We start from the raw sequence: 20,167 nt of genomic DNA, 5'->3' as shown, positions 1-20,167 counted from the left end.
AATCATCACAAGCATTTGTATCAACCTTAGCAATTAATCTAGCATTTTCATTTCTAAGGTTGGTAATAACATCATGGCAAGTGCTTAGCTCACTAGTTAATTTTTCACATTTTTCCATCTCTAGAGCATAAGCATTCTTAATCTTAACATGCTTCTTATTTTCCTTAATTAGGAAGTACTCTTGGCTATCCAAGAGTTCATCCTTATCATGAATAGTGCTAATCAATTCATTTAACTTTTCCTTTTGTTGCATGTTAAGGCTGGCAAAAAGAGTAAGCAAATTATCCTCATCATCACTAGAATTAGCCTCATCACTAGAGGTGGCATATTTAGTGGAGGATTTAGATTTAACCTTCTTCCTTTTGCCATCCTTTGCCATGAGGCACTTGTGGCCGACGTTGGGGAAGAGAAGTCCCTTGTTGACGGCGATGTTGGCGGCGTCCTCATCGGAGGAGGAGTCGGTGGAGCTCTCGTCGGAGTCCCACTCGCGGCAAACATGGGCATCGCCGCCCTTCTTCTTGTGATATCTCTTCTTCTCCTTTCTTCTCCCCTTCTTGTCGTCGCCCCTGACACTGTCACTAGAAATAGGACATTTTGCTATAAAGTGACCGGGCTTACCACACTTGTAGCAAACCTTCTTGGAGCGAGGCTTGTAGTCCTTCCCCCTCCTTTGCTTGAGGATTTGTCGAAAGCTTTTGATGATCAAAGCCATCTCCTCATTGTCGAGCTTTGAGGCGTCGATGGGGAGCCTACTTGATGTACACTCTTCCTTCTTCTCCTCCGTTGCCTTGAATGCAACGGGTTGTGCCTCGGGCGTGGAGGAGGTGCCTTGCTCGATGATTTTCTTTGAGCCTTTAATCATTAGCTCAAAGCTCACAAATTTCCCTATAACCTCCTCGGGAGACATTAGCTTGTATCTAGGATCACCTCGAATTAATTGAATTTGTGTAGGGTTAAGAAAAACGAGGGATCTAAGAATAACCTTGACCATCTCATGGTCATCCCATTTGGTACTCCCAAGGTTGCACACTTGGTTCACCAAGGTCTTCAACCGATTGTACATGGCTTGTGGATCCTCCCCTTGGTGAAGCATGAACCGACCGAGCTCCCCTTCGATCGTCTCCCGCTTGGTGATCTTTGTCACCTCGTCTCCTTCGTGCGCGGTCTTGAGCACGTCCCAAATCTCCTTGGCGGATTCCAACTCGTGTACTTTGTTATACTCCTCTCGACTTAAAGAGGAGAGGAGTATAGTTGTTGCTTGGGAGTTAAGGTGCCGGATTTGGTCGGCCTCATCCGAGTCATAGTCTTTATCCCCCACCTTTGGTACCTGCATTCCATACTCAACAATATCCCATATGCTTTTGTGGAGTGAAGTTAGATGACCTTTCATTTTAGCACTCCACATAGAATATTCTTCACCTTCAAAAACCGGTGGTTTGCCTAATGGGACGGAAAGTACGGTGCGCCAGCCACATCACCCGGCCGTTAGGGTTCGACCGTTGGAGCTCTGACAGCTGGGGTCTTCTGGTTGTCCGGTGGTGCACCGGACAAGTCCTGTAGACTGTCTGGTGCGCCTGCTGCACGTGCTCTGACCTCTGCGCGCGCAAGCGCGCATTAAATGTGTTGCAGTCGACCGTTGCGCGCGAAGTAGCCGTTGCTCCACTGACACATCGGACAGTCCGGTGTGCCACCGGACGGTCTGATGAATTATAGCGGAGCGGCCTCCATTTTCCCGAAGGTAGCGAGTTCAGCGTCGAGTTCCCTAGTGCACCGGACACTGTTCGATGGTGCACCGAACACTGTCCGGTGGCACACCGGACAGTCCGGTGCGCCAGACCAGGGTGCCTTTGGGTTGTCTTTAGCTCACTTTGTTTGAACCCTTTCTTGGTCATTTTATTGGTCTATTGTGAACCTTTGGCACCTGTAAAACTTATAATCTAGAGCAAACTAGTTAGTCCAATTATTTGTGTTGGGCAATTCAACCACCAAAATCAATTAGGAAAAGGTGTAAGCCTATTTCCCTTTCACTATCTCCTCCCGTGCTCTCCTCTCTCCTCACACCTCATCTCTTCAAGCACCAATCTAGTGCTGTTTATGCCAAATTTGAGATGCTAGAGATCTGACTTGGCAGGAACCAAATGGCAGCATACACGCCCCCTATCAATGCCACCACCACTCTTAACATGAAGAAGTTGTCCGTCATGGTTGCTGGGCTGCTGACCCTGTCCTGTTCGGCTGCTCCTGCTTCCTCATGGGTCAAGGAGTAGATCAAGGGGAAGAGGAAGAGCATCCCTGGAGGTGATTGTGTCATCATCAAGTTGACACAAGCTTAGGTGCCATGTGCAGTAGAGATGTTATTGCACTTGGATTAATTAGAAGTAGAGATGTTATTGCTTGTGGACTAAATTAAATGAACTGTGGATCAAAAGATAGGACAGATGGATGGTGGATGCTGCGTCCAGTGCCAGATCTGGATGTGGCATCTGGGCGCTACCAACGCCGATGGATGAGTTTTGTCTGTTGATGAGATTTGTAGCCTCCCCTCATCTGTGGGAAGGCTTGCCTCGGTTTACCTCTTCCCAGACCCTACTCATGTAGGAACCTCCGGCATTGGGTTTTCTATGGGAGTTGCAATTATCTGCCATAAAATTATACAGGGCTTTACCTTGTAAACAGATGAGAACTTTGAGATATAAGATAATGTTATATCAGTTTCAACACAATACTTTGCATGCCAACCATCTCATTGTATCTGCAGTCGTATGGTGTATAAATGCTACCAGTTATAAAGCCATGCTTGATAAGGTGTTCTAAACTTGTTTAAGGTATAATATAATTAGTCATTCCTCGTACAACTTTTGGCCTCTTAGTTATGTAGTGACAGCCGCCCGGTGAGTAAGTATCTAAACCAACGGTAATATTGCTTCTACTCGCATATTTAAGCAGTTATAAATTTCTTGAACTTTATTACCCTACCAGAAATTAATAATTAATACCTAGATTTGCCATCACTACTCCCTGAAAATGTTCATGTAGTTAGTTTTTTAGGAGGACATTTTCATGCTATACCATAGATATGTATTATGGTAGAAAGTTTGTTGCTGTTTTGTGATACACATATCTGTAGGTTGGTAATTGCTGCACGCACATCATGAGAGAACTTTAATAGATGCTTGCGCTACCTAGATGTCAAATTTATTCTTTCCAATGTTGCATGAAATAGTTACATGTCATGATTTCTGCACCTGACCTGACAACCAGTAGATCAGTAGTACATCTACAATGGTGTTTTTCGTCATCTTGCATTATTTACCCTTGAGAATAAATATCTGCTTTGATGATTTGCAGAATACAGTACAATTGTTATTGTCATGAATGAAAATATGAGCTATGTCAACATGAGCTATGTATGAATGCAGTACAATTGCTATGTATGAATGCAGTACAATTGTTATCTGATGTTGATGATAATTGGAAACTGCTAGTAATATATTTTTAGGCTCATATAGCCGTAGCGTTTGATTGTTAGTCGGTAAAAATACATATATCGCATCAGATAGTGTGTCGGTATAAGTTCTAACAGACTGTCCGTCGGGATAAATATGTTAGTCGGTATATCTTTTTAACGTCTAACCGTCCGTCGGTATAAACATATCTGTTGCTATACCACTATACCACAACCTAGCTATCACGACTTACTTACAATCGGTATAAACCATTATATGTAACACCTAAATTGTAAGAGATCATACAAAAGGAGAAAAGTGCCTTCCTTTATCTATTTATGTGAATTGCACCTATTTGTCATCATGTGAACACCATCTTTAAACACAAATAATTAATAAAAATATATGCCACTAAAACATGCATCATGCTGGGATTTTCTTTTGTGTGCACATTGTGATAAATAAAATAATAATGTGGCAAAAAATATATTAAAATCCAAAGTGGAATTTAAAATCTAAAAGGAATTGTAGAATTTAGAAAAGAGAAGAAAATAAGAATTTTGTAGATAAAAATAAGTAAATAAAAATATATTATTCCTCCACTAGAAGCTTGAATTTGTACACTTGACTCAAGGGTGAAACTCATATTCAAATTCAAAATTTGGATTAAAAAATAAGTATGAATAAAGAAAATAGAAAATCTATACTACTTATTAAGACTCTAAGGGGTAGGCTGCCTCATTCCTGGTTCTGCCATTCCCATTCCTGTTTCTACCGTTCTCATTCCCATTCCCGGTTCTTTCTCCACCCCGATGCCCCTTCCCCTCCCCCGTGTGATCCCCTCTCCAGATCGATGTCTGCCCCGGCCGTAACCCCCGCGGCTCACCGCAAAACCGCTGCGAGATCTTGGAGCTCGGCCTCTGACGATGACTACGACTACCTCGCCAACCTCCGCGAGCTCTGTCCCCCTCCCTCTCCTCCACCGGCGGCGGGGGATCCTCGGTCATGTTCCTCCCGAGGCGCCGGCCCACGCGCTTCGGCCTCCGCGTGGTCATCAAGGTCCTGCCATCGCCTCGCCTCCTCCTTGCCGCCGTGCGGTTGAGCGCCGACGACGTTCGGGCTCCGGCGGTTCCTGCAGGAGCAGCCGGCATTCCGCCCCGCCGTGCCGCCCGACTGCTTCATGCCCCTGGCCGACCGGATCCGGGACCTCGGGGTCGGCATCGCGTTCCTGCGGATCAACCTCGACGGCCTCGTGCCGCCCGCGCCGGCGCTGGCGCCGGCCAAGCGGGAGCCGGATGCGGCGCTGTCCGCGGCGAGCCTCACGGTGGAGGAGGCGCGCAAGATGCTGCGAGCCACGCAGATGGAGGCAGCGCACGCGCGGATTCGGGAGTCCGGCGTCGGCGCCGTGCCGTACGCGCGACTTCCTGCGCCTCTGCTGCGACGCCGCCGGCCCGGACGCGGGCCGCTCCGTCGCGCGCGCGCTCGACGAGTCCGGATCCTCTCCCTCCTCCACCTTGGCTTCGCGCGCGTCGCCACCCCCCATCCCCTCACGAGCCGCCCCACCATCTCGGTCCTCGTCGGCGATATCCTCTCCCTCCTCCACCTCGGCTTCGCGCCGCCGCCGGCTCTTGCTCTCGCCTCCCTCCATTCCCCTAAAACGCACAACAGAGTCCAGATTGCAGTTCATTATGCCTCATAAATATTAAATTTATTTTTATAGATATTTGATAAGTTTGATGTCATCATAATATCGTATTCTCTGAAGTGTGTGCCATTCAAATTGAGTATTGTTGTTTGAGACCTTTGGTACGTATTTATTTTATAAAAATGAGAGCAAAATTGTGTACCTGATGTTATATGCAGCTATGTTTAATATAGTCCTAATATCTTCAACTCGGCAACATGGCTATGATCAAGGTCTGGCACATGGTCAGCTCCTTCAAGGTCCTATACAATATAGTCCTGACAACATTGAAATATTAAATGTCAAGCAACCTATTTAATGCAGGTTTTATGGGCTAAGTGAGATAAGGAAGAATGATGAAGGTAAGTTCTCTTTGTAACGAGTTCAATCAGTGCATTCACAATTGAGCCAAGTTTGTCCAGTTAGCCTTCTTATCTGCTTGTTGTGCACTACAATCTGTTCTGTTCTGTGAACTCGATGTTATCTGGTCATCTGATGCTACCTATCCTGATTATTTTGGAAGTGCATAGGAGTTTTTCTCTCGAGTTTGGTATGGAGCCATGGATAGAGAATTCTCAAATAATTTTGAGCCATGGATAGAGAATTCTCCGAGACGCTAGACACGCCACCGCATCGTCTGCGCCGCGAGATCGAGAATGTCCATCTCTATGCGGCTCGCGATCCCTGCTCCTGCCGTCACCGACGCCGCGCCGACACGGCTGAGGGTGCGAGTGGCAGCGACGGGGAACGACGGCTCTCTCCCCGTCGCGCGCGCCGCCGTGCAGGCGGAGACGGGCGCGCTCAGGTGAGGCTGAGGCCGAGGGCGCGACGGCTGTGCGTTCTCGGCGAAACTAAACCTGCAACTTTCATGGGACCATTGATCAGACGCGCATTTCTGCAGGGGATGCGCCTCGCTGCCATCGAAGCCGCTGGGAGCGGCCCAGCCGTGCCGGAGCAGGGGGGCGCCGTCGTGTGTCACTCGTCGGCGCACCTCAGCGTGCGCACCATCCAGTGGATCTCCGCCAGAACCATCGCGTGAGTGCCTCACCTGCCTCCTATCCTGACACCCAAAACGTCCAAACCAAAAGTCCCTTTCTGTCCACTCCGCTCTCTCTCTTTTTTTAGGCATCGTGTGACTGTGATGGGCACGAGCTATCTTACACGTTCAGAAAATATGATTTATTGTTATTTTGCCTTCTTATTAAGGATCCTGAGCTATTTGCCTTCTTATTAGTCGAGTTTGGCATGTTGGTAGCTGTATACGCCTGTCAGATGTGTAATGTTGTGACATGTGGTCTCATTATTCATGTTGCAAGGGTAGTACATCAGGCGCTATATTTTTTTGCTGATGAATCTCAGGTGCTACATTGGCATATGCCGTCACCACTCTGGCAGTAGCTAGCACTTCCAACTCGTAGTGCTCAAACCAGTGAAAAACAAATGTCAACCTAATTAGGCCTTGTTCGATTATTCCTACGCCACGCCACATGGATTGGATGAGATTGGAAAAAATAGTAGAGATTTTGACTTGCTATAGATTTAAATCCACCAAATCCTCTTCAATCCACATGGATTGAGATGAAACCGCACGCCCTTATGGTATTCATTTCCCACATGGAAAGATACGAGTCCAATGTCTTCAAACATAATTTCATTTGGTCTTCCAAGTATTGTTTGTCCTCTTGGGGTGACCACTTAGCATGTGTGTATTTACCTCATGCTTGTGATCTTCCAAATATTAGACCTGCTCATACTGTGAAGAGGATGAACTAACATGTAAAAAGTGGAATTAATCATGATTCAGATCTTTGATGAGCTATCATATAGATATAGTTGGTCATGCGATTCATGCTGCCTTTCCCTAGCATGACACTGGACAGTCTTTTGAAAAGAAGGGAATCGCCACATACACTTCGAAATGTAACTTCTTCCTAACCATTTTAGGACTTCCAGGGAACACCTGGGATTATGGAACATATTCACTGCAAATAACAGCATAACTCTGCAGATTCTTATTTGAACAATGTTAACTATTCTTTATCTTTTGCAGAGTGCTATTAGTTGCTAAAGGCACTGCCATACACAAATCTTTCCTTGTGCCATTTTTTGCTCTTCAGACACCTTGCTGCATAATCTCATGGATCAAGTAAGATACTTCTACTTATGGAAAGAATTATTCGATGCATGTGTTTCTTATCTTCCTTTATCTAGAATACAATATATATGCTTCTTATTTTTGGTGAAAGTACTATACTGTTCCTAATTATAATATGTTACCAACAACCATATCTAGGGGTGACTATGGTCAGTGGACTGCTTTTCTTTCTCTGTTGGTGCGTCTATTCTTCTTCATTCCAGGTAGAGTAGCAAACATGGTTCATATAAGAGTACTTTTTAGATTCATTCTGTCTGCTAATAACCAAATGTGTACTTGTTTTTTGAGATAACTGAATACTATGTTTTTCGAAGGAACATAGTAGACTATGTGCCCAACCTGAACAAATTTTATTACTTCTTTGAAATCATTCATTTGTATGATTCAAGAAAAAAGGAAAATGGAGATTATAAAGTATCTATCGTAATCGTATGATAGCAAACTTGAAGGCAGTTCACCTCTTTGTAGCATCGGTTCTGAACCGATCTATGTTTAGGTCTACCCAGTTGTTTATTATTGTAGGTGAACTGGAGCTTCCACTGTCAACAATGCTGCTTGTGAGTGTTGCTCCTTACCAATTCATGGATCTGAGGTATGGAAGATTTTAACATTGGCCCTGATGCATATCATGATGAAGTTTTGTTTACACAACTTTTTATTAACTAACGTAAAGCCGGTTGTTTAGACTACTGCTGCTATAGAGACAAACATTGTAGAAGCAGTACAAGACGGTATGGATTAATGCCAAACGAACAGACTAAATACAAGAACATTTTGGTTAACGAAGTAGTAACCATTTTTTCATTGTAGTACTGAATTGTGTTATTGTGAATAGCAGGAAGCACTTATGTCTATATATCTGATCAATAATTGATATAGCACCAATCCACTTTTTTTTAAGTTGACACCCTGATCAGAAGCCATACAACATACCTTGAACCCACATTTTCTTCGATAAGGACTTTTAACCTACATGCCACTGAGACAATTTTTGGGGGGTGGGGTGGGGACACCCCGAGACTTGTAGTGGTAGCATACTTTGAAGTATTATCATGTTGACTTTCATATTCTCAAGTTCCCTTATGAAAACTGGTTGATTTTTCCCGGAAAAAATGCTTATTTTCATGAACTGAAAAATCATTGTTTTTTTGCTCATGTATACTGAATCCTCTGATTTCCAAATTGTGGTTACAGGGGAACTCAAGGTGGTGTCGTAATGTCACTGGTCATAGCTGCGTATCTCGCCTTCCAGCACTTCACTAGGGTGGGCGGCCCAGGCAAAGCCTTCGAGCAAGGATCCATTGTTGCGACCTTGGCCATCATTTGCATCATGATTGTGCCCTTGATGTTGCTATTCTGATTTGCAATGAGTTGGAATGAATTTGCTTCTCATTATGTGCGTATATAAGGACAAATAAATTTAACCTTGTAATACAGCATTCGAGTTCTCTTTCCCAAAACGTATGCACTGATATATCCTTCCCTGTTAGTGCTCTTCGGTGGTTATTGAGTTCTCTCAGCGTGTTAATTCTCTTGTTGGTTTCTTGCATGGACTAATTTGGAAGCCACAAAACCACCGTAGGGAATTGATAGGGAATTGGAGGGCCTAAAATCTCATTCTTATTTAATTTTGAATAAGAAGAAAATTTTAGCCTCTACAATCCACTCCGGTTTTCTCATTCCATTAATGACTTCCGGTTTCATTCCCCTGTGTCCATTTCAAGATTCATGTGGACTTGACAATCAATTCTATGTTTTTGGCTCGAGGGCACTTTGCAATCGATGACCCTCAGTTGCATAAACAACTCCAGATGATGTAATCTTGCTATCGGAGGGTCTTTTATTTGTATACCGTTTCGTTGCCTCAAAACCTTTGTGTCCACCATAGCAAGCCAAAATGCCCACATCTGAAGTTCTGGACTCCATGCCATATTGCGAAAATGAGGTTTCTCCTGTTTCTATGTTTCAAAAAGCAAACAAGTTTCAGCTCCGTGTTTATGCGCGTCCGTATCACAGAAAAGGGCAACACCCCAGACATATTCAAAGCATTACACTCAGTCAAAGCGCTGGAGTCCGAATACTAAGCAGACAAGGCTTTGTAAAGTAAGATAAATGGGTCTACACGGTTTGAGCTTTATGGTTTGAGTTTAGTAAAGCGGTGTATTCCTTGTGTCGTGATGATTTGGTGGATTATACATTCACATTGATTTAGATGATTTTAACATAAACGAGACAATAAACGAAACATTTAGCGGCCAGAAGCCAATTCTGGCGGCAAGAAGCCGAAATAAACATGTGCCAAATAGCTCCAATTCTGAAGATGGAATTACCCAGGCTATGCCAAGGTATCTACAGAGGAGATGATGTTTTTAGGGAGTGTTTGGTTCCAGTAATTAAGTCCGTTGGAGACTCGCAATTTGTGTTCCGTGGCATCGCACGGGCACCCACCTAGTAAAACAAAAGAAAAAGGGAAAACATACTCAACCTGCGCTTGGGCCCAGACCCTAATCCGGCCCACCAGGGAGGTTATCTCGCGTGGCCCACCTTGCCTCGCGTCCGCGCCATCCAGCCTAGTGTGGGCACTGGCATGTGGGTCCCGATTGTCGGCGTTTGGAGAACCACGCGCGTTGCCTTCCATGCGGGCCCCTCTCATCAGCCTAACTCGCACGCAAACACCATCGCTTCCGTGAATGACAGGCAGGCCCCACCACACCAGCTCCTCCGCTACGGGCGCATCCATGGCGCTGACCACAACAATCGACGCGGAATTTCGGGTGGCCAGGCCGATTCTCGCGGACGTGCCTCACCGTCGTGGCAATAAAAAGGGCCGCCGCGCTTGGTCCCTTCCGTTTCAACCAGAGATCTGCACCGTCATCTACCCCAGTGCGCACCGAGAGAGAGAGAAACGGAGAAGAGTGCTCCGCCATAGGTAAAGACCCCGGCCAAGCTCTGATTTAGCCTTTGTGCGTGACCGTTGGGAGCGCTGGGAGCTGGCGCTGGAGCGTGTGGAGATCCTTCACCGTGGGCAAGACTAAATCGGCACCAATTGCTCGCCGGAGGCAAGCATCGGCATGGATCCCTACTCCACCCTGGGCCGGTCACCGTCGTGCGCCACCCTCGGTGAGATGACTATACCTAGTTCCGCTTTCACATCAATTATGTGTTGCACCTGTCGGATCGGGATTTGGAGCTAGGATTCCCCATGTAAGACGTCGCCGGCAATGGCGCTCACTGTAGCTATAGCGCGGGCGTCGTTCTCGGTCTTGGGGAGGAAGAATGTCGCGCGGCCGTCGGATTCAGTGGGACGGCTAGGATTAGCCCGCGGCACCGCTTCGGCTGAGTTAACCTGGGACGTTGGATTCGGATCCGGCGTGCGTGAGTCGATCTGGGTATGGTGGAATCTAGGGCACCCATCTTGAATCCGACGACCAGGATCGGGCTTGGGCGTGGGCAGATCTCGGCCATGGATCCTGGATCCTAGGGTCATGAGTGAAAGTAGTATAATGGTCCAGGGTCAAACTAATCCGGGCCGTTCGTGCATGATCGGGCGTCTGTGGAACCGCCATACCCCTTCGTTAGGTTGATTTGTGTCTGAACCCCTGCACTTTCCAAAAATAGAACCCGCCGTCCAGGGGGAATGTCCACTATGTCTAGGTACCATTCGCACCAGGGCCCCTGCACTCTACGATAATTGTTGCCCAATCCAGAGAATAATAAAAATAGAGAAAATATTAAGGAAATTGATTTTTAGTACAAAAACAATTCTAGAAACTTATAAAATGCATAGAAAAATCATTTTTAGCCCAAATTGACCCATTCCAATTTCTAAAATTTTATAATATTATTGTTTATCATCTAGTGTCTGTTTTGACATGAAAACAGTAAAAAAATTAATTTCTCATTTAATCCTATTTTAAGCACATAAAACCTTAGGAAATTCATAACTTGAAATCTATAACTCCAAATTTAATGATTTCAGTTCCTATGATCTTATTTTAATGTGTAGATTTTCATTGTGTATTTCATTCACATGTTTGGTGCAATGTTAATTTTTGCTATACTATGTATGTCTTGTGTTGATGCGAGTAGACGAGCAAGCCACTCTGGATTCTGAGGTTCAGCAAGTAGAAGTAGCTAAGCAGGAGCTCATTGAAGGCAAGTTGTGCCCTTGATCACTTACTTTTTCCCAGCCATGTTCTTATTAACTATAATGATCTGCATAGGTTAATTTTGATGGGATCCTTTAGGTCACCCCAGTTTTGATTATCTTTATACCTTGTTCACCACTGAAATATTTTTGGGTAGTAACTGTTATTGCTTTATATGGATTTGGGTATGGAGTTACACTATTCATAATTATTATTTTATTATCTTTTTATTGTTATTGTTCATGTTAAGATCATTAAGTTAATGGGAACATGGAGCGACCACCCGAGAAAACAGTGCTACCACAAGGGTTTAATGGGACGCCCTTGGCAGATTAACTAGGAAAGCTAGTGGATGACTTCCTTACCCGAAAGGGGCAAGGGCAGTAGGGGAGTGGTCAGTGTAGGGAGGTTCTTGGGTTGATTTTGCTGCGATGGCGGTCAGGCGAGGGATTCCTGCACTGGAGCTTCCTATAAACTGTAGCGGGATTTCTTAAGCTAGTGGAACTTTGTAAAGGCCTCGTAGTGTTACCCTTGAAAGGGAAATGTGCCCTTGGGCCATTTCTAAGTATTTTGGTGATTGAGTGCCAACACAAGTGTCTTTGTGTTAATCTATGTAAAATGGTGGACAAAGTACAAAACATGTCAAAAGGTATGTTTCTAGACTTAGTACATTGTTTTATGGACTAATGTATTGTGTCTAAGTGCTGGAAACAGGAAAAATTGAATTGGAAATGAGATGGCTTTGTTCAGCCAAAGTCTGCTCAGTCTGGGTGCACCAGACTGTCCGGTGGTGCACCGGACAGTGTCCGGTGCGCCAGGCTGGCTCTGGCGAACAGGCTGCTCTTGGGACTTCGACGGCGGTGTACGGCTATAATTCACCGGACTGTCCGGTGGTGCACCGGACTGTCCGGTGAGCCGTTCACAGGCGAACTCGTCGCTCTCGGGAGATGATTAACGGCGTACGGCTAAAATTCACCGGTCTGTCCGGTGGTACACCGGACTGTCCGGTGGTACACCGGACTGTCCGGTGAGTCAACAGTCAGCCGGGGCAACGGTCGGCCGAGGATTCCGCGCGTGATGCGTGGCCGAGCCAACGGTCACATTGGTGCACCGGACTGTCCGGTGTGCACCGGACAGTGTCCGGTGTGCCAACGGCTCTCAAACTCCAACGGTCAGCTTCGCCAAACAAGGAAGGATATCTGCACCGGACAGTGTCCGGTGGTGCACCGGACAGTGTCCGGTGGTGCACCGGACTGTCCGGTGCGCCAGTCGACAGAAGGCAAGATCTGCCTTCCAGGATTGTTCTCAACGGCTCCTAGCTGCCTTGGGGCTATAAAAGGGACCCCTAGGCGCATGGAGGATGATAACCAAGCATTCCTAAAGCACTCTTGATCACTCACACTCCATTCTTGCGCACTTGTTCGACATTCTAGTGATTTGAGCTCCGTTCTAGTGTGCTAGTCTTTTGAGCTTAAGTCTGGGTCTTGTGTGTGTGTATTTGCTGTGATCTTAGTGTCTTGTGTGAGTTGCTAATCCCTCCCTTACTCCGTGCTTCTTTGTGAACTTCAAGTGTAAGGGCGAGAGACTCCAAGTTGTGGAGATTCCTCGCAAACGGGATTAAGAAAAGCAAGCAAAACACCGTGGTATTCAAGTGGGTCTTTGGACCGCTTGAGAGGGGTTGATTGCAACCCTCGTCCGTTGGGACGCCACAACGTGGAGTAGGCAAGCGTTGGTCTTGGCCGAACCACGGGATAACCATCGTGCCATCTCTGTGATTGATCTCTTGTGGTTATTGTGTTTTGTTGAGACTCCTCTCTAGCCACTTGGCGATTATTGTGCTAACACTTAACCAAGTTTTTGTGGCTTAAGTTTCAAGTGTTACAGGATCACCTATTCACCCCCCCTCTAGGTGCTCTCAATTGGTATCAGAGCCGTTCTCTTCACAAAGAGACTAATCGCCCGAAGAGATGGATCCTAAGGGGAAGGGAATCGTGATCAACGACAAGGAGAAGGAGTCCTTCATCAACGAGCCAAAGAATGACAAGCCTACCGACTCGGGCTCGGGCCACAAACGCAAAGATGGGAAGAAGAAGAAGACGAGACGCATCAAGGAGATCGTCTACTACGACGACATCGATGAGTCCACTTCTTCCCAAAAGGATGACTACGACTACGAGAAACAAAAGACGGTTAATTCGAATTTTTCTTTCGATTATTCTCGTATTCCTCAAAGTTCAAATTCACATTTGCTCTCCATTCCTCTCGGCAAGCCTCCACACTTTGATGGGGAGGACTACGGATTTTGGAGCCACAAAATGCGTAGTCACCTGTTCTCTCTCCATCCAAGCATATGGGAGATTGTTGAGAATGGAATGAAATTTGATAGCTCGGATAGTCCTATTTTTATTAATGAACAGATTCATAGAAATGCACAAGCTACTACTGTGTTGTTAGCCTCCTTGTGCAGGGACGAGTACCATAAGGTGAGCGGCTTGGACAATGCCAAGCAAATCTAGGACACCCTCAAGATCTCTCATGAGGGGAATGACGTCACCTTGCTCACCAAGATGGAGTTGGTAGAAGGCGAGCTCGGAAGATTTGCGATGATAAGGGGCGAGGAGCCAACCCAAACATACAACCGGCTCAAGACCCTTATCAACAAAATAAGGAGCTACGGAAGCACGCGATGGACGGACCACGATGTCGTCCGCCTAATGCTAAGGTCCTTTACCGTTCTTGATCCACATTTGGTGAATAATATTCGTGAGAATCCCAGGTATACCAAAATGTCGCCCGAAGAAGTCCTTGGAAAATTCGTAAGCGGGCGAATGATGATCAAGGAGGCGAGGTACGTGGACGACGCACTGAATGGTCCAATCAATGAGCCTCAACCCGTTGCTCTCAAGGCAATGAGAAGCAAGGAGGCGTTACCTAGCAAGGTGGCACAAGTTGAGGCGGCAGGGCTCAATGATGAAGAGATGGCCCTCATCATCAAGCGCTTCAAGACGGCGCTTAAGGGTCGCAAGGGACAGCCAAGCAAGACCAAGACAAAGGGGAAGCGCTCATGCTTCAAATGTGGTAAGCTTGGTCATTTTATTGCTAACTGTCCCGATAATGATAGTGACCAGGAAAAAGGAAACAAGAGGGAGAAGAAGAAGAATTACAAGAAGGCCAAGGGCGAGGCACAAATCGGAAAGGAGTGGGATTCGAATTGCTCCTCCTCCGACTCCGACAATGAAGGACTCGCCGCCACTGCCTTCAACAAGTCATCCCTCTTCCCCAACGAGCATCACACATGCCTCATGGCGAAGGAGAAGAAGGTATGTACTCGGGATACCACTTATGCTTCTTCAAGTGATGATGATTCTAGTGATGACGATGAGATAGACTATTCTAGTTTATTTAAAGGTTTGGATAGAATTAAAATTTGCAAAATTAATGAGTTAATTGATGCCTTGAATGACAAGAATAGGTTACTAGAAAAGCAAGAGGATTTGTTGTATGAAGAGCATGATAAATTTGTTAGTGCACAAAATTTACTTGCTTTAGAAGTTAAACGAAATGATATGCTTTCTTGTGAAATATCTACTAGCCATGAGACAATTTCTAGCCTAAAGAGCATAAATGATGATTTAAATGCTAAGCTAGAAAAATCTAGTAAATTAACATCTTGTGTAGAACATGTTGTGATTTGCACTAGGTGTAAAGATTTTAATGTTGATGCTTGTAGTGAACACCTAGATTGCATCTCTAAATTAAATGATGAAGTAGCTAGTCTTAATGCCCAACTTAAGACTAGCAAAAGTGAATTTGACAAATTAAAATTTGCAAGGGATGCCTACAGGATTGGTAGACACCCCTCAATTAAGGATGGTCTTGGCTTCAAGAGAGAAGCCAAGAACTTGACAAGCCATAAGGCTCCCATCTCCGCCAAGGAGAAAGGGAAGGCCCCTATGGCTAGTAGTGTGCAAAAGAACCATGCTTTTATGTACCATGATAGGAGACAATCTAGAAATACTTATAGGAGTTGTAATGCATATGATGCTTTTGATTCTCATGCCATGTTTGCTTCTAGTTCTTCCTATGTGCATGATAGAAATGTTGGTAGGAGAAATGTTGTTCATAATATGTCTAGGAGAAATGTTGTTAATGTTCCTAGGAAAGTTAGTGAACCTTCTACAATATATCATGCTTGCAAAGCTTCTTTTGCCATTTATAGAAAGAATAAGAAGGTGATTGCTAGGAAGTTAGGGGCAAGATGCAAGGGAGATAAAACTTGCATTTGGGTCCCTAAGACAATTGTGACTAACCTCGTAGGACCCAACAAGAGTTGGGTACCTAAGACCCAAGCCTAAATTTGCCTTGCAGGTTTATGCATCCGGGGGTTCAAGCTAGATTATCGACAGCGGATGCACAAACCACATGACGGGGGAAAAAAGGATGTTGTCTTCCTACGTCAAGAACAAGGATCCCCAAGATTCAATAATATTCGGTGATGGGAACCAAGGCAAGGTAAAAGGTTAGGTAAAATTGCTATTTCATCCGAGCACTCTATTTCTAATGTGTTTTTAGTTGAGTCGCTTGGATATAATTTGTTATCTATTAGTCAATTATGCAATATGGGATATAATTGTCTATTCACAAATGTAGATGTGTCTGTCTTTAGAAGGTGTGATGGTTCACTAGCTTTTAAGGGTGTACTAGACGGCAAACTTTATTTGGTTGATTTTGCAAAAGAAGAGGCCGGTCTAGATGCATGCTTAATGGCTAAGACTTGCATGGGCTAGTTGTGGCATCGCCGCTTAGCACATGTGGGGATGAAGAACCTCCACAAGCTTCTAAAGGGAGAACACGTGATAGGTCTAACTAATGTACATTTCGAAAAAGATAGACCTTGTGCATCTTGTCAAGCAGGGAAACAGGTGGGAGGCTCTCATCACACCAAAAATGTGATGACCACATCAAGACCCTTGGAGATGCTTCATATGGACCTCTTCGGACCCGTCGCCTATCTAAGTATAGGAGGAAGTAAGTATGGTCTTGTTATAGTTGATGATTTTTCCCGCTTCACTTGGGTATTCTTTTTGCAGGATAAATCTGAAACCCAAGGGACCCTCAAGCGCTTCCTCAGGAGAGCTCAAAATGAGTTTGAGCTCAACGTGAAGAAGATAAGGAGGGACAACGGGTCCGAGTTCAAGAACCTTCAAGTGGAGGAGTTCCTTGAGGAGGAAGGAATCAAGCACGAGTTCTCCGCTCCCTACACACCACAACAAAATGGTGTGGTAGAGAGGAAGAACAGGACGCTCATCGATATGGCAAGGACTATGCTTGGAGAGTTCAAGACCCCCGAGCGCTTTTGGTCGGAAGCCGTGAACACGGCTTGCCACGCCATCAACCGGGTCTACCTTCACCGCCTCCTCAAGAAGACTTCGTATGAGCTGCTAACTGGTAACAAACCCAATGTGTCTTATTTTCGTGTATTTGGGAGCAAGTGTTACATTCTTGTGAACAAAGGTAGAACTTCTAAATTTGCTCCCAAAGCTGTAGAAGGGTTTTTATTAGGTTATGACTCAAATACAAAGGCGTATAGGGTCTTCAACAAATCATCGAGTTTGGTTGAAGTCTCTAGCGACGTTGTATTTGATGAGACTAATGGCTCTCCAAGAGAGCAAGTTGTTGATCTTAATGATATAGATGAAGAAGACGTTCCAACGGCCGCAATGCGCACCATGGAGATTGGCGATGTGCGACCACAGGAAAAATTGGAACAATGGTGCATCCCCCAACCCAGGATGACGAACAGGTACCTCAAGTGGAGGCGCATGATCAAGGGGGAGCACAGGATGTTCAAAGTGAAGAGGAAGAAGCACCTCAGGCACCTCCAACCCAAGTTCGAGCAATGATTCAAAGGAATCATCCCGTCGACCAAATTTTGGGTGATATTAGCAAGGGAGTAACTACTCGCTCAAGATTAGTTAATTTTTGTGAGCATTACTCCTTTGTCTCTTCTATTGAGCCTTTCAGGGTAGAAGAGGCCTTGCTAGATCCGGACTGGGTGTTGGCCATGCAGGAGGAACTCAACAACTTCAAGCGCAATGAAGTTTGGACACTGGTGCCTCGTCCCAAGCAAAATGTTGTGGGAACCAAGTGGGTGTTCCGCAACAAACAGGACGAGCACGGGGTGGTGACGAGGAACAAGGCTCGACTTGTGGCAAAAGGTTATGCCCAAGTCGCAGGTTTGGACTTTGAGGAGACGTTTGCTCCTGTGGCTAGGCTAGAATCAATTCGTATTTTGCTAGCATATGCCGCTCACCATTCTTTCAGGTTGTACCAAATGGATGTGAAGAGCGCTTTCCTCAACGGGCCGATCAAGGAGGAGGTGTACGTGGAGCAACCCCCTGGCTTCGAGGATGAACGGTACCCCGACCACGTGTGTAAGCTCTCTAAGGCGCTCTATGGACTTAAGCAAGCCCCAAGAGCATGGTATGAATGCCTTAGAGACTTTTTAATTGCTAATGCTTTCAAGGTTGGGAAAGCCGATCCAACTCTTTTCACTAAGACTTGCGATGGTGATCTTTTTGTGTGCCAAATTTATGTCGATGACATAATATTTGGTTCTACTAACCAAAAGTCTTGTGAAGAGTTTAGCAGGGTGATGACGCAAAAATTCGAGATGTCGATGATGGGCGAGTTGAACTACTTCCTTGGGTTCCAAGTGAAGCAACTCAAGGACGGCACCTTCATCTCCCAAACGAAGTACACGCAAGACTTGCTAAAGCGGTTTGGGATGAAGGACGCCAAGCCCGCAAAGACTCCGATGGGAACCGACGGACACACCGACCTCAACAAAGGAGGTAAGTCCGTTGATCAAAAAGCATACAGGTCCATGATAGGTTCTTTGCTTTATTTATGTGCTAGTAGACCGGATATTATGCTTAGCGTATGCATGTGTGCTAGATTTCAATCCGATCCAAGGGAGTGTCACTTAGTGGCCATGAAGCGAATCCTTAGATATTTAGTCGCTACGCCTTGCTTCGGGATCTGGTATCCAAAGGGGTCTAACTTTGACTTAATTGGATATTCAGACTCCGACTATGCTGGATGTAAGGTCGATAGGAAGAGTACATCGGGGACGTGCCAATTCTTAGGAAGGTCCCTGGTGTCGTGGAACTCTAAGAAACAAACTTCCGTTGCCCTATCCACCGCTGAGGCCGAGTACGTTGCCGCAGGACAGTGTTGTGCGCAACTACTTTGGATGAGGCAAACCCTCCGGGACTTTGGCTACAATCTGAGTAAAGTCCCACTCCTATGTGACAATGAGAGTGCTATCCGAATAGCGGAAAATCCTGTTGAGCACAGCCGCACAAAGCACATTGACATCCGGCATCACTTTTTGAGAGACCACCAGCAAAAGGGAGATATCGAAGTGTTTCATGTTAGCACCGAGAACTAGCTAGCCGATATCTTCACTAAGCCTTTAGATGAAAAGATCTTTTGCAGGCTGCGTAGTGAGCTAAATGTCCTAGATTCGCGGAACTTGGATTGATTTATAGCATACATGTGTTTATGCCTTTGATCATGTTCCTTATGCATTTTGTTGCTTATGTATGGTGCTCAAGTTGTACAAACACTCCCTGGACCTCACAAGTCCTTTTTGCAAGTGATGCACATATTTAGGGGGAGTTGTGTTACAACTTGACCCTTTGAGCTAACCGGTTGCTTGAGTTTGCTTGATTTAGTCTCAAAGGAGGTTTGAAAGGGAAAAGGTGGACTTGGACCATGAAAGACTTCCACTGCACTCCGATGAGAGGGTAACTTATTCCAAGTTCATCTCACGTACTCTTATTGCCTTTGTGTTCTTATTTGAAGATTTTGGTGAGGCAATGGGGTTTAAGGGCGAAGATTGATCCCGTTTTGGTGCTTGATGTCAAAGGGGGAGAAAATAAAGGCCAAAGCAATAAATGGATTAGCTACCACTTGAGAAATTTTGAAAATAGTAGAATAGAGCTTTTGGTTTGTCAAAACTCTTTTATTGTCTCTTGTGTCAAAAGTTGGCCTCTTGTGGGGAGAAGTGTTGATTATGGGAAAAAGGGGGAGTTTTTGAAATTCTTGATCAATTTCTTCTGGGATACCTCTCTTTAGATCTCTACAAGTGGATTTGACTTAGAGATAGGAAATTGAGTTTGATTTGCAAAAACAAACCAAGTGGTGGCAAAGAGTGATCCATATATGTCAAATTTGATTCAAAACAACTTTGAGTTCTCATTTGCATTGATATTGCACTTGTTCTAGTCACTTTATGTTGTGTTGGCATAAATCACCAAAAAGGGGGAGATTGAAAGGGAAATGTGCCCTTGGGCCATTTCTAAGTATTTTAGTGATTGAGTGCCAACACAAGTGTCTTTGTGTTAATCTATGTAAAATGGTGGACAAAGTACAAAACATGTCAAAAGGTATCTTTCTAGACTTAGTACATTGTTTTATGGACTAATGTATTATGTCTAAGTGCTGGAAACAGGAAAAATTGAATTGGAAATGAGATGGCTTTGTTCAGCCAAAGTCTGCTCAGTCTGGGTGCACCAGACTGTCCGGTGGTGCACCGGACAGTGTCCGGTGGCGCACCGGACAGTGTCCGGTGCGCCAAGCTGGCTCTGGCGAACAGGCTGCTCTCGGGACTTCGACGGCGGTGTACGGCTATAATTCACCGGACTGTCTGGTGGTGCACCGGACTGTC

The 20,167-nt window shown here is 45.4% G+C and overlaps 1 protein-coding gene and 1 pseudogene across 1 annotated transcript; both read left to right on the top strand.

The window, feature by feature from the left end:
- Window positions 1-1,747: 1,747 nt before the first annotated feature.
- Window positions 1,748-14,406, top strand: LOC103649315 (calcium uniporter protein 3, mitochondrial-like; annotated as a pseudogene).
- LOC103647880 (cold-regulated 413 inner membrane protein 2, chloroplastic) lies at window positions 5,155-8,734 on the top strand. The gene is given in 7 exon segments (XM_035965514.1): window positions 5,155-5,935; window positions 6,032-6,090; window positions 6,093-6,165; window positions 7,181-7,276; window positions 7,424-7,488; window positions 7,808-7,877; window positions 8,480-8,734. Coding segments are annotated over 7 exon segments (678 nt in total). The 5' UTR covers window positions 5,155-5,786; the 3' UTR covers window positions 8,646-8,734.
- Window positions 14,407-20,167: the final 5,761 nt, after the last annotated feature.

The sequence above is a fragment of the Zea mays genome, chromosome 2, assembly GCF_902167145.1.
Source record: "Zea mays cultivar B73 chromosome 2, Zm-B73-REFERENCE-NAM-5.0, whole genome shotgun sequence".
Classification (NCBI taxonomy): Eukaryota; Viridiplantae; Streptophyta; class Magnoliopsida; order Poales; family Poaceae; genus Zea; species Zea mays.
Note: the sequence above shows the minus strand (reverse complement) of the source record. Positions and strands in the feature narration are given on the sequence as shown.